Genomic DNA, 13,421 nt, shown 5'->3' on the forward strand with positions numbered 1-13,421 from the left:
TGGACTAATTTGGTCACTTATCAAAACTACAGGGACCTCCTGTGATAAAAATGAAACCCCAGGGAGAAAAAAAATAAAATTGTGAAATCACAGGGGCTTTTGGAGTATTTAACCCTTAAAATTATTATGAAATGTGAATCGGACCATGTGGCCACAAATGCAATAGTAATTTTAAAAAATAAGGAAAATGAGAGAAAGAAAAACACAAATTAAATGAAAAGAGATGGACAAGAGAATGACTCCAAAGTCCAAACACATATCATAATAAAGTGCAAACAAGCTCCGGACATGGGAAGATGAAGGCAGAAACAGAATTGGCCGTGCAAGCAATAATTCAGCAAGCATGTGACTCTGCAGCAGAGACAAGGTAAGTGAGGTAGGCAAGAGGAATCTACTCTGCACCTCAGCTCATGACTCATGAGATAGACACAGAAGGACAGAGGAATCTCATTTGTCTTCTTCTTCTTCCTCCTTCTTCTTCTTCTTCCTTTTCTCTTTTTGAGAGGGTTTGGAGTTTGGACATGGATGGCCTGCAAAAAACACAGAGAGGGTAACATCAAGGTGCAGTCAAAGCTTCTGTGGAGTCCATGATCATTATACTCTATTGGAACCCTTCTGAGCTAGTCTTCTCTGTTTGGGAATATGTGTATGAGTTTTCCAAATATAATTACTGTAATGGGATGTACTTGAGGAGGTGGCTCCCATGGCACATGGGATCAATCATCTGAGGCTCTGAGCAGACATAAAAAAAATAGTTTAACTTTTTGGGGTGTCAATGAGCATTGTCGCTTGGGAATGGGGATATGCATCTTGAGATACCTTTTTCCACTACTTTCATCCTTATAAAATGTTAGGATTGGGGAATCACAACATGCTTATGGATTCTTTAAGACCAAAGAGGAAAAATACCATTTTCGACAGAGATTTCTACCAAATTTAATCTATAAAATTGTCATCTTTTATTAAATTAGCTAAACATAAGTTCACACAACAATTTTATAAACCTTAGATACTGATTATGTGTCGATGTTAGCTTTTTCAGATTCATTAGTATAAGAAGACTCTATAGGTCAACTTAATTCAACCTATTTAGTTTTTGGCACTTTAGTTTGTTTCGTTTACGGAATTTTACCTACTTTTACCTTCTTCTTTGGCTCTATCAATTACTTTGATAAGTCCAGTCATTTATTTGACCTATTCTTAAACTTTTTAATGAAAACTGTCTCTTTATTTTTTTTTCATGTAATTTTCATTTTTCCTTTTTCCCTATTGAAGTGGGAAAACAAAAATTGTAAAACCCGTTTATTTAAACGGGTGAAACCCTTCAATCATATCTTGTTAATTTCATGTACGATTCATATCTTGCTAATTATGTCAAAATTATCATTTCTAAATATTGTGTGCCAAATTTGAATCATAGCAAAATATTAATATGAAACTATATAAATCAATCATATTCTAACTCAACTAAACAAATCAAACTTCTTGACCCTAATTGATGACAAGTTAAAAAAAGCTATAAATAAAGAAATTGTACATAAAAGTGACAAGTTATCCGAATCCAAGGTAACTTTAAGCAGCGGTTGTTGAAAAAGTAGTAAAATTGTCAAAGCAGGACCTACAGATTACCTTTCAATATTTACTGCATACATTTTTTTTTTTTTTTTTTGTTAACATTTAGTGCATACATTTGTTTGACACAATATATGCCTTTGATTGATGTTCATGATAAACACTCTCAGCCACTATGTGAGCAGTACATGCAAGTTGTGCAACACTATCTCTCCTTGGAAAAGAACAAAAAGGGGGATTTTTTCAAGGCACTACAATTCCTCCCTTAATTTCATACTGGCAGACATTGCATACTGCCCAAGATCTCTGTTCATGGCTTGAATCCTTTTAAATGCATATAACAATACCCAATTATTTATTTTTTCAAGATGGGGGCGTATTCTAAATTTATGTCGGTAGAAACAGCACAGGCCCTTAAAAAAATTGGATGGTCCAAATTTGTGTCCATGTTGGCAAAACATATAGTGCCTTGTTTGCCCAAATTAATAAATAATTGCACATAGGTGTAATGGTGAAGAGTACAGAGACCAAATTAAAGGCACTTGTTCGAATAAATTTTGAATTATTTGATGAGTTATCGGGGTGCAAATCGGGCCGCACCCGTTTATAGATAAGCCAAGTATGAAATACTTTGGGGAGTATTATAGTTAAATGTTACATAGGAAGGGAGAATACATGAGCCAATGCAAATGCTCTAAGGTGCATAAAGTACCCACTAAAATCTTATACAATTATATAATCCATGCTTTATCCTTCATTATTGGCAATGTAGAACTCAGGAAAATGAGAGAGAATGGAAGTGAAAATGAGAGTAATGAATATGGGGAAAGTAGAGCATTTAATTACAGATGAACAAGTCAAGTTAATCGTCTTAATGACACCAACTACTACAATAATAAATACACACAAAGATACCTCCCCAAAAAATTTAAAACCACCCTGAATAAAAAACTACAATAATAAATAAGCTATAATTCCAATCAACTACTATTGTCTCTCTCTCTCTCTCTCTCATCTTAATCAACCCATCATCCCTTCTTTCTCTTTAGAATCCAGAGCCAGTGGGCAACTCGCACTTCCCAAACCCTGCAAAAGACACAAACAAAAACACATTAACACACTTTTTACCCAAAACTACAAAAGAAAGTAGAAAAAAGTAAAAGGCCATGCCCAAGATATTCAATGACAAATATCTATCTTTGACAGTTCACACTTTTTGACTTTTCTTTTTTCAAAAATTACTTTTACCCATTTATCAAGAACATGAATTGAGACTATCAAATTAACACGCCTCGTCAATCTCCGGCGCACTTTAGCAGGCACCAAATAGATTTACTAATATGAGCCAAGTGCGACAAATTTAAGAAATTAAAGAGAAATAATAATGGGAGAAAGGGATATAGAATACGCACTTGGGGGTTGCGTGACAACGTACGCGGCGCCACCGAAGTAACAAGAGCCACCCGCACGGGCGTTCTTCTGGTAATAACTGTTGAAGGCGAAGGAGGCGTGAGCGCTAAGCGTGTTGGGATCGTAACACGAGGCACCAGGCTGGATCGAACGGCAGTCGGCCCCTCCCTCCCCGCACGCGAAGTCTAGAGCCGCCTGCAGCTTTTCCTTTCCCATATCGCCGTTCGCCACGCACCACGTGTTCCCCGAGGAACTCTTGGACACACCCCCTCTGCCCGCTACTGGGGTTGTCATGTGTTGGTTACCGGTGACCGGGGACCGATGGTCGTGGTAATTCTTCAAGCCCTCCACGGTAAACGGAATGTCGTAGACCTTCTCTTCGTTTGGGTAGAAAAGCCCGTAGTTTCGCTCCGATGTCGGGCCGTTTTTACTGTTCTCGTTGAAGAGAGCGAACAGATAAACGGTCAGATCTGCTTGGCGTTTCAGGGGGGTCCCGCCGCCGGTCAAGATCCTACGGACCAAGTTTCCGTTGTACGCCGCGGCATTTTCCATCGACGCGCCGATCTCGTTCTCGTCACCCTTGGAAGGCCAGCCCGTTTCCGAGACGACCAATTTTATGTCGTCGAATTTGAGAGCCGACAAGGCGGCAAAAACGGCGTCGATTTGGGCGTCGAAGAGGCTGAAGTACCGCAACCCGTTACCGGCGTCCACCACGCCCGGGTTTTCCCGGAACAGAGCGTAGTCTAAGGAGATGACGTCAGAGTTTGACTCGTAGGCGAAAAACGGGTAGGCATTGACCATGAGGAACGATCCGGTTTGGCGGATAAAATCCAACATGGGTCTGAAAACGGTTTCGACGAGTTCGGGTCGGAAGGACCCGGCGGAAGACGGGTAAGAGTTTTGGAGGGCGCTGAGAGCTATAGGGGAAGAGACTTTGATAGCATTGTGGAAGTTGTACTTGAAAAGAGCATCGTGGATGTTTTTCATGGCGGGTACGAGGTACCGGGTCGTGTTGTGCGGGTCGACGAAGACCTCGTTACCCACGGCAATGGCTTCGATCTGGGTGGAGGGGTAGTAAGCGGCGACGTTTCGCTGGACCCATGTGGAGGCAAATGACTTGCTTCTGGCAGCAGCGAAGAGTTGCTCGTTGGGAAGGTCCACGGTGACCTTGATTCCGGATCCGGATAATGCTTTGAGAACCGCCGGGTCGGTGTCGAAGACCTTGACCCGGTCTAGACCGTGGGATTTCAGAAGCTCCACCACCTTTGACGCGGGAGGAAGGTTGTTAGCGATTCGCCCGTAGTTCACTCCGATGGAACCCGCATCTGAAAATGTGGACAAGAAAACCAAGCACAACAGTGTTAAAAGCAAACGAAAGAGAAGGTGAAAGATTTGTTTGGTTCTCGGGGAAGAAAAAACAAAAAAAAGTGAGAAATGTTATGCAGGACAAGCCATGCATTTTGAAGCAAATGCTTAAGAACCCTAAAGATATCTCATTTTTTTCCCTTTTTTTCTCTGATACCAAACACACCCGACGGGGAATGAGAAAGCTGCAAGCTTGTTAAGCAGCTCTTACCTGCAAATGTGGAGAGGGAAAGGAGCAAGAGGAAGCAGGATAGAGTTCGTCGCTCCATTCTCTGGTTCTCGGAGAAACAGAGCGTTAGAAAGAGAGAGGGAGATAATAGGTTTGGCTCTGTTTCAGAGATTGTCGGAGAGGGCTGGTAGAGTGAGTGGGTGAGAGAGTGAGTAACGGAGAAGGGTCTTTTATTGAGTACAGAGAGTGGGAGCATATCGAGGCAGTAGTGGGTAGGACCCACGTGTCAGCCATGGACAAGATCAAAAGGTTGAGAAATCTCCACCATGAGATTTTTCTCAACGTCCATTGAAATACTGGTTTTTTTTTTCTCCAAATCTTGACCGTCGATTTGTACTTTCATATGGGATGATCTGTGGATGTACAAACACTCATTGCAGCTGATTGATCTTTATTTTATGCTATTTTTCCTCCCCACTTGAGAACCCACGTGGCCCCACCCCCTCACGTGGCCCTACAAACTCGACCGTTGGATGGTACTGTTGCCAAGAACTTAGATCAACCAAATTTTTAACGTCTGATCCTTGAATGTACAATAATTCATTGCAGGTGATTGATCTTTATGCTATTTTTGCTCCCCACGTGGCCCTACAAACTGGACCGTTTGATGGTACTGTTGCCAAGACATTAGATCAACCAAATTTTGACCGTCCGATTCCGTGTATGTCATTGCAGGTGATTGATCTTTATACTATTTTTGCCCCCCACGTGGCCCCACTCCCTCACGTGGCCCTACAAACTCGACCGTTTGATGGTACTGTTTCCGAAGACATTAGTCATCAAACAAATTATCACAGAACATGTAAAATAATCCTCGGGTGCAACAATATTCGATGCCCTATTGACTCCTGCTGTTCCCACGTGTCCCCCGATTTGCTGGAAGTCAACAAGAGGGACGTAGGGGAGGCTGTGAGGTCCATCGGAAGGTGGTCCTGTTGTACTACACTGTAGATTGTGTAGGCGAGGTGAATATTATTATTATTTTTTTAAATCTTTTTATTTTGTGAGTGAGGTGAATATTATTGGTTGTGTGATTATTGTGTGTCCTTTTTACGATTTGGAAAAAATCTGTCCTTTTCGAACGTTGGGTGCGACAAGAAATGGCTGTGCTTACCTGGAAGCATGTACAACGTTGGGCCCGTGGAGCCGGTAAATCAACCAATCAACTCAAAAACAGCTATATAGCACCACACTCAATCCCTTGTTAAGTCATATTAGTAACCGTTTCATAATTTTTGGCATGAGGCAATACGCATGATACAAACTAATCTATGAGATGTAGGAAATATTTGCAACAGGAAAATCTTCAAAGACGTAACGCATGATAGACAATTACGGCAAAATCTGTCATAAAAATTGGCGAGTATCATGTAAAAGAGGAAGCGCTATTCTTGTGTTCCCTAAAATTAATCCCTTTGATTCATATATTTAGGTATCAGAACTATCTTTTATCGGCCCACGTCAACAAAATTGTTTTACTAAATTATTTTTTTCTTACGGTTACTTTTGAATTTTGATTGTTACTTTGTTACTTATGTCATAATCGTAAGTATAAGCGATACAGTAATATTTATTACAATCAAATTTAATAATTTAGTAATTGTCATGATACATATTATATAGACTTTTTTTTTTTCTTAAAAAAAAAATTATTATTCTTCATTCAATGGTAAAAAGTAACGAGAACCAAATCTCTACAAAGATAGAGTCAATTGCTCTAAAATAACAATATGAGAAATACAACCAGGAGATTCCTTAATTCAGACTTTGTCAATAGGTTTCTAAAGGCCCCCTTAGAGTGCGTGTGTGCCACTGTATTTGCTTCCTGCTTTACATGACAAATATCCTAGGTCCTCAATGTCTTTAACACCAAATGTATGTCATCCACAATCTATCCATTACGGTTCCAACTAAGGCATGCCTCCTTGATTGCTTTGACAACAACTAATTAATTATTAATCCCCCTCCAAAATTATATCGTATACTCCGAGGTCGCGGTAGAGTTTCACTACATGAAGAGCTGCCATGACTTTCGTAGTGGGCAGATTGTAAACGATGTTGATGGTTTTGCATTGGGCTACACCAATTTAATATATAGACTTATAAATTGATGTAGTAGTTCATGTGGCACTGCTTCACAATTTAATTGTTTAGTGACAAGCGTGATAAATATAAAGTGAACTATTACATTAATTTGTATAAAACTTATAATAAAATGTGTAGTATTTCTTACAGAACATTCAAAGCTTGTAGATTGAAAGTGTGTGGGAGTGAATAGATGAAGAAATGGAAAACGTGGGGGCAAATCAAATGGGTTAACAAAACATCCGTGTATGGAACAAATGTTGTGTTTTGTCCTTTTTTGTGGAGGATAGATTATGTGTTATCTGCAATATCTCTATTTTTTGTTTCTATTTGTCAAGTTGTGTGCAAATAAACACTAGCAACGCCAAATGGGTTATGTCAATCTATTAATGGTTTAATTTCTAGATGTTATACATGGTGGTTTTTTTTTTTTTTTTGACAATCACCGCTATCACCATCACTAATTGTGATGATGACATTTCTAAAGTGTTGTTTTGCACTAGTAACGCCAAATGGGTTATGTCAATCTATTAATGGTGTAATTTCTAGATGTTATACATGGTGGGGGATTTTTCTTTTTTTTTTGACAATCACCGCTATCACCATCACTGATTGTGATGATGACATTTTTAAAGTGTTGTTTTGTAATAATCATAATTTATTTGTAACTAATTTAATATGAAAACCTTAATGGCATAGGGGTTTGTATATATATGAGCATGTCCAAAAGGGAATATAATTCTCACTTTCAAGTAAAATTGAGATATTTCATTTCACTGTTAAAAAATTTGTTTTGCTGTATTTAATCATATATATAATACCAGTTAATTAAAGTCTCCAAGAGATAGCTCAAACGGCTGAGATTACACTTAATGAACCAGAGGTCACTAGTTCGAATCCCCATCTTCCCTCTTGTATGGACATATCAAAAAAAAAAAACCAGTTAATTAATTAAAAAAAGAAAAAGAAAAAGAAAAAGAAGGGCCGTGTGCCAAGATCCCTATGGGTCAGAGGCAGCTTAATCATGGGCCGTGTGCCAAGATCCCTATGGATCAGAGGCAGCTTAACATGGGCCGTGTGCTTTGTTTAGGCCCATTTTCAATTACCTTTCAGCACTGTATGGGTTTAGGAGATTTTTTTTTTTTTTTTTGGCCTTTTTAAATTTTCCTTGTACTACTCTGGTCTCTGGAGTTACTCTGTGTTCTCTTTTTAATATGAAATGCAATGGAAATATTATCTTGCTTTGAAAAATAAATAAATAAATAAGAGCTCTCATAGCAGATTCGGCTTCTATGTCTATGCGGTAGTGCAAACTACAGGCTACCGCTTGCACTTCCTCATAGATGCAGTTGTTTTATTGGATGGCCTCATGGCCATTGAGTTTTTTTTTTTTTTGGAAATCTTGGATGGCCTGGATTTATCAATTTTCAAATTTTTATTTATTTATTTATTTTTATTTTTTTTAAACTCAAAGCCAAACCGCGTACTCCAAACAAATGAAAAAAAAAAAAAAACAAAACAAAACAAAAAAGAAGCATATATGGTTGTGACACAAAACTACCCCTTTATGCCCATCAATCAAGAGGTGATACTTAAGTCCAGGCTATCATACTAAACAACACCTTATCATACCAAATATGAGCAAAAAAAAAAACAAAAAATAGAAGGGGTGGCCAACGAGCCACCCCAAAGGGAGGTAGGGGCGGCCACCAACGCCCCCAACCCATAGGGTGGCATGCAGCCACCCCCAAATCTAGCTGGGGTGGCGCGTGGCCAGCCAAAGCCATGCGGTGGCCGCGGGATAGCTTGCCGCCGCCCTAGCTCATGGGGGTGGCGCGCGGTCACATCCAGCTATATCCTGGTTGTAAAATCTAACTGGGGTGGCCGCGAGCTACCTCTAGGCCATAAGAGTGGTGTGCGGCCACCCCAGATCTGGCATGTGGGTGGCTGTGCACCACTCCCATTGGTCGGGGTTGGCGGCGAGCTGCCTCCACCTCCCTCTGAGGTGGTCACTCTTGGGTTACTACCATCCTCTAAGTTTTTTTTAAAAAAATAAAAATAAAATAAAATAAAATAAACGTGATATAATTACGTGGTTGTGTTTGTTTTTTTTTTAATGTATTACATGCTTAGGTGTCATTGATTGGTATGTGCCCCGACCTTATTAAAGTTATTCTTAAAAAAAAAGAAATCATGTTTATTTTCTTTCCTAAAACTATCCAAAACAAACTTCTCTTCTTTTTTTTTTCTCCACTTTTTCAACTCTCCTTGCTTTGTTCCCCACACCAACTCTCCTGCCCTACCCCTACCCACCACCCAACTCGTCCTTCATTCCAAATTCCCATCTCTCTCTCTCTCTCTCTCTCTCTCTCTCTCTCTCAAGAACACAAGCATGCATTCATACATACTTTCCTTCGATCTCATATTCCTTTTATCTCGGTGTGATAAAAAGCAAAAGCAGAAAAAACTATCACCTTTCTATTCCTTTTATCCCAAAATTCACTCTCCAACCTCTCTTCTCCTTCCTCTGTCACACCATCGTGGTTTCTTTGAAATCAAGCAATAAAAACAGAAACCAACCCCACTCTCCCATGCTTTTCAATCTCGCACACACCCAGAAAAAAAAAACGACAAACATAACAAAACTAACCAACAATGTCCACTACTTTTGAGAGACAGAATATTGGGATCCTCAGACACTCACCTTTTTTTTGGTCTTGCTGTTTGAACTACGTCGTTTGATTTTGGGTTTAAAAAACTCTTCGGTAAATCTAGGCCATCCAAGTAATCTACCTTCCTATAAGAAAGTCCAACCCAAATAAAATTGACACTTTATAAGTAGGCTTTGTTGCTTACAAAGCCCGGTTAGTATTAACTTAAGGCTATTTTTTTTTTTTTTCGCCAAGTAGAACAAAGAGGGATTTGGCTTTCGGTGCCGTAGAAAAAATTACAGCACATGTCCCTAAGAGGTAGCTCAATCAGTTAGGACCACACTTAATAAAGTGGAGGTCACTAGTTCGAATCCCCATCCCCCTCTTATGCGGACATGTCAAAAAAAAAAAAAAAAAAATTACAGCACATATGTGTGACATTATAAAAAATTAGAAATTTGATGCATTAAATATAGAGTTTTTGAACTTTGAAAAATAGTTTTCAAGTTAGAAAAATTCAGACGCTTTTAAAAACAGTTATCAAAAGCTAGCCTAACCTTTTTTATTTGGACAAAGTTTTCCTCTAAACTAGGTTGAAGGAATTTCCTTCAATCTAATCTATAAAAATGACATGCGTCTATTTTTTTAAGGACAGTTTTCTTCCAAACTGAGTTAGAGAAATTTCTTTCAACCTATTATATAAAAGTGACATGTATCTATTTTTTTAAACTCATGTGAGATGCATATGAGTTTTTAATAAAATTTATTTCAACTTTGTCCCTGTTATTAAAAAAATATGTGCATCTCACATGTTCAAGGGACATATGTCACTTTTATATAGTAGGTTAAAGGAAATTGCTTCAACCCAGTTTGAAAGAAAACTTTTTTTTTTTTTTAATAACATGTGATATGCAAATATTTTTTTAATAGGAGGAACAAAGTTGGAATAAATTTTATTAAAAACTCATATGCATCTCACATATTATTAAAAAAATAGACACATGTCACTTTTATAAACTAAGTTGAAAGAAATTCCTTCAATCAAGTTTTATTGGAAAATTTTGTCATTTTCATTTTAGTTTTGGATTATGTTTTTTAAAATATAAGTAAGATAATAATAAATATTTTAAAAATTATTTTTAAGGTTGTAATTAATTAAATAATAAAAATTCAATAAACTACAATCGTTTTATATCAAAACACCAACCTAAACGAACTCAAATACATTGAATTTAGACACGTACCTGTAAGACTCCCTCCCTCTATTCTTCTAGAAAAGTCCAACAAATGACCCAAAAATGAAAAATCTCCTCCATTTTATCACTATAAAATATGATTTAAGATTTGATCAGTATTGCTTATAATTGTAATTTTTTTAGCTGAAGATAAGGAAGATTCTAACCGGTGATTTTCGCTCCGCTCTGTTTGGCGTAATCTTAGTCGATTTAGCTACAATATAATTAATTATAAATTCTGACACAGCCTAAAAACAAAAGGAAACAACTCAAACTTTTTTGGGAGAGAGAAAGGAAGAAGATGTCAGGTGTGACGAACCGGCAGCAAGAGGAGGACAAGAAGCCCAACGATCAGTCTGGCCACATCAACCTCAAAGTCAAGGGCCAGGTCTTTCTCTTTTTTCTTTTTCTTTTTCTTTTTCTGAAAGGGTTTTTCTTCTGTTTGTTATGGTTCATGGATTGTTTGTCTGATTCGTGTGTTTTGGTGATTGTGATTATGGTTTGTTCTGGGTTTGCTTTTTCTGGTGTACCCTTTTGTTTGGTTTCCGAGAAAATGGAAGGAACCAAGAGTTATAAAGTGGTTTCTATGGGTTTTTCTTTTGAAGATTTAAAATTGTTGTTCTCCGTGTGTCTGTGTGTTTTGGTGTTTTTATGTATCCTGTTGTGTTATTCTATTAAATGGGTTTGCTGTTTGTTCTGTGATTTTGCGGTTTTTTGGTTTTTGGATGGGTTTCGTTTGGTGTATTTACGTTTGGTTTCTAAGAAAAGCGAAGGTATATATATATAACACAGGACAGACAAATACCATATTTACTTGTTGAGGGGTTTCTGGGTTTGTACATGTGCACGTGTGTGTGTGTGTGTGTGGTTTTGTGTTTTGTGAATTTAAGGTCATTGTGGGTTTGGGTTCTTATTTACCCTCTGTTTTGGTAGCTGAAAGAATAATGGGAAGTAGTAGAAAAATGAGGTAATTAGAGATTATTATTTGATAATTATGTTTTGTCTACGTGTCTTGGGTATTGCTCAATTTTGTGAATTTAATTGTTTGTGGTCTTGCTTTGGTTTCACCTGTGTTTGGTTGCCGAGGAAATGGATGAAAAGGAAGAGAATTTGGTTGAATGTTCTAACCTGTGTTTAAGTTCATTGCTCTTTTAGGGTTTTTTTTTTATTTTTTTTATTTTTGGTTTGGTTTGGGTGCACGGTAAGCATATCAGCTTGACTACTTTTGGATTCAAAGGGTTTCCAGTATGGTTTTCTATTCATGTTTTGTGTTTTGTTGCTTTTCCTTTTCTTTTCTTGTGTGATTTCATTGTGTTATATCTGCGGAAGTTCTTGTCGGGCTGTCGGCCCTGCATCCGTGTGTAGGAGTGGAAATTCATGTTTGCATGTCGGGTTTAGATCGTGTCAATACATGAGTATAAAACTATATATTGATCAATTCTCACTCGATCCATTTAATTAAACAGATCATACCCCTCAACCCGAACTCGCTAATTTCGTGTTGGGTTTGTGTAGGGTTTGCGAGTCATGTCAAAAATTGTAACTTGCTAATTTTTGTGTTAAGTTGCGGGTCATGTAAAAAATTACCAAAGGTGGGTTCATATGTTGTAACTGTTACGTTCTATCAGCAACTATAACATTACATTCATGGACATGATTTCTGTTAGAAATCATGAAATTACTACAATTTTGAATTAGTGCAGTCTTGAAATGCTTCAGTGTACATTAATGTTGGCCATAAAACAGAATGTTGTGATTTGGAATTTGTTAATTTGAGAGGTTGCATTTCATAATCTGGGTATGACATGTAATATTGGCTCTCATGTGAGAATGCTCTAGTTAATTGCCACCTTCATTGTTGATTTTTCGAAGGACCGTATTTGTATGTTCAGACCCTTTATATTTATATTTATGCTGAGTGGTTTATGCGAATTCTTGTATTTTTCTTTTTTGTTTTGAAATCGTTCATACAGATTGATAGGTTTCCTTGACCAAGAGTCTGCCACTGAGCATATGGGCCTACGACTGTGTTTGAGTGCATGGTGGGAGTGAATGACTAATTTGTGTTGAATTGTAGGATGGGAATGAAGTCTTTTTCCGGATTAAAAGAAGCACTCAGCTGAAAAAGCTTATGAATGCGTATTGTGATCGACAATCTGTGGAGTTTAACTCAATTGCTTTCTTGTTTGATGGCCGTCGTCTCCGAGCAGAGCAGACTCCCGATGAGGTCTCTCTCTCTTTTGTACTTGCGGTACTCAGATCAGTGGTATTTGGTGCGTGCATAATGTATCTGACATTCTTTATTTTTCTCATTTTCAGCTGGAAATGGAGGATGGTGATGAGATAGATGCAATGTTGCACCAAACTGGTGGAACAACCGCTTAGATGTGTGCCTATCAAAGCTATTTAGCATGTAGGTTAGGCTGGATTGTTAGGTTTTTGGGTTTGTAGTAGACATCTTGCCTTGTGAAGTGTGGCTCTCTCTCAGACAAGATTCAAAACTTGAATAGTACGTTAGTTTTTCTTATTGAACTCTGCTTAACTTGGGTCACTTTCAATGCCCGTTTCTGTTTTCTTATCAAGGTGCAGTTTGCAGCATCATCTTGCTATTCATTTGTTGTGTGTTTGGTTGAGGACTTGAGGTTCGGGAATTTGCATGGCAATCCTTGTTTTTGTCAAATCCTTTTTTTTTTTTTGTCTTTCTTTCCTTTTAAAACAAGAATGAATGTATATTCGAAGGGATTTCGCACATAACATATTAATCAATGATTCATCGTTGTTTATTGGGAAGGGATCTTGATCCTTCAGTGGAAACAATGACCCTTTGTGCTGCAGTGTATTCATATCTCTTGTGTTTTACTTGGTAATTTAATT

General features: G+C 38.0%; 2 protein-coding genes across 2 annotated transcripts; one reads left to right on the plus strand and one right to left on the minus strand.

Moving 5' to 3' along the window:
• Positions 1–2,378: 2,378 nt before the first annotated feature.
• LOC132180862 (glucan endo-1,3-beta-glucosidase) lies at positions 2,379–4,805 on the minus strand. The gene is made up of 3 exons (XM_059593840.1): positions 4,559–4,805; positions 2,985–4,307; positions 2,379–2,658 (listed from the first exon to the last, which is right to left on the minus strand). Exons 1-3 carry the CDS (start codon positions 4,770–4,772, stop codon positions 2,618–2,620), a joined length of 1,578 nt encoding a protein of 525 aa, XP_059449823.1. The 5' UTR covers positions 4,773–4,805; the 3' UTR covers positions 2,379–2,617.
• Positions 4,806–10,687: 5,882 nt separating this feature from the next.
• Positions 10,688–13,160, plus strand: LOC132181063 (small ubiquitin-related modifier 1-like). The gene is made up of 3 exons (XM_059594113.1): positions 10,688–10,935; positions 12,625–12,774; positions 12,867–13,160. The coding sequence occupies exons 1-3, from the start codon at positions 10,849–10,851 to the stop codon at positions 12,930–12,932; spliced, it is 303 nt and encodes a 100-aa protein (XP_059450096.1). The 5' UTR covers positions 10,688–10,848; the 3' UTR covers positions 12,933–13,160.
• The last annotated feature ends 261 nt before the right edge of the window (positions 13,161–13,421 follow it).

The sequence above is a fragment of the Corylus avellana genome, chromosome ca5 (genome assembly GCF_901000735.1).
Source record: "Corylus avellana chromosome ca5, CavTom2PMs-1.0".
In the NCBI taxonomy this organism is placed as follows: domain Eukaryota; kingdom Viridiplantae; phylum Streptophyta; class Magnoliopsida; order Fagales; family Betulaceae; genus Corylus; species Corylus avellana.

Excerpts from the sequence above, each read along its gene's own strand:
- LOC132181063 (XM_059594113.1), top strand. The coding sequence starts at position 10,849 with ATGTCAGGTGTGACGAACCGGCAGCAAGAGGAGGACAAGAAGCCCAAC. Across the intron at positions 10,936-12,624 it reads ACCTCAAAGTCAAGGGCCAG|GATGGGAATGAAGTCTTTTT; the intron begins GTCTTTCTCTTT and ends GTTGAATTGTAG. Across the intron at positions 12,775-12,866 it reads CAGAGCAGACTCCCGATGAG|CTGGAAATGGAGGATGGTGA; the intron begins GTCTCTCTCTCT and ends TCTCATTTTCAG.
- LOC132180862 (XM_059593840.1), bottom strand. The coding sequence starts at position 4,772 with ATGCTCCCACTCTCTGTACTCAATAAAAGACCCTTCTCCGTTACTCAC. Across the intron at positions 4,308-4,558 it reads TTCCCTCTCCACATTTGCAG|ATGCGGGTTCCATCGGAGTG; the intron begins GTAAGAGCTGCT and ends CCACATTTTCAG. Across the intron at positions 2,659-2,984 it reads CGTTGTCACGCAACCCCCAA|GGTTTGGGAAGTGCGAGTTG; the intron begins GTGCGTATTCTA and ends TGTCTTTTGCAG.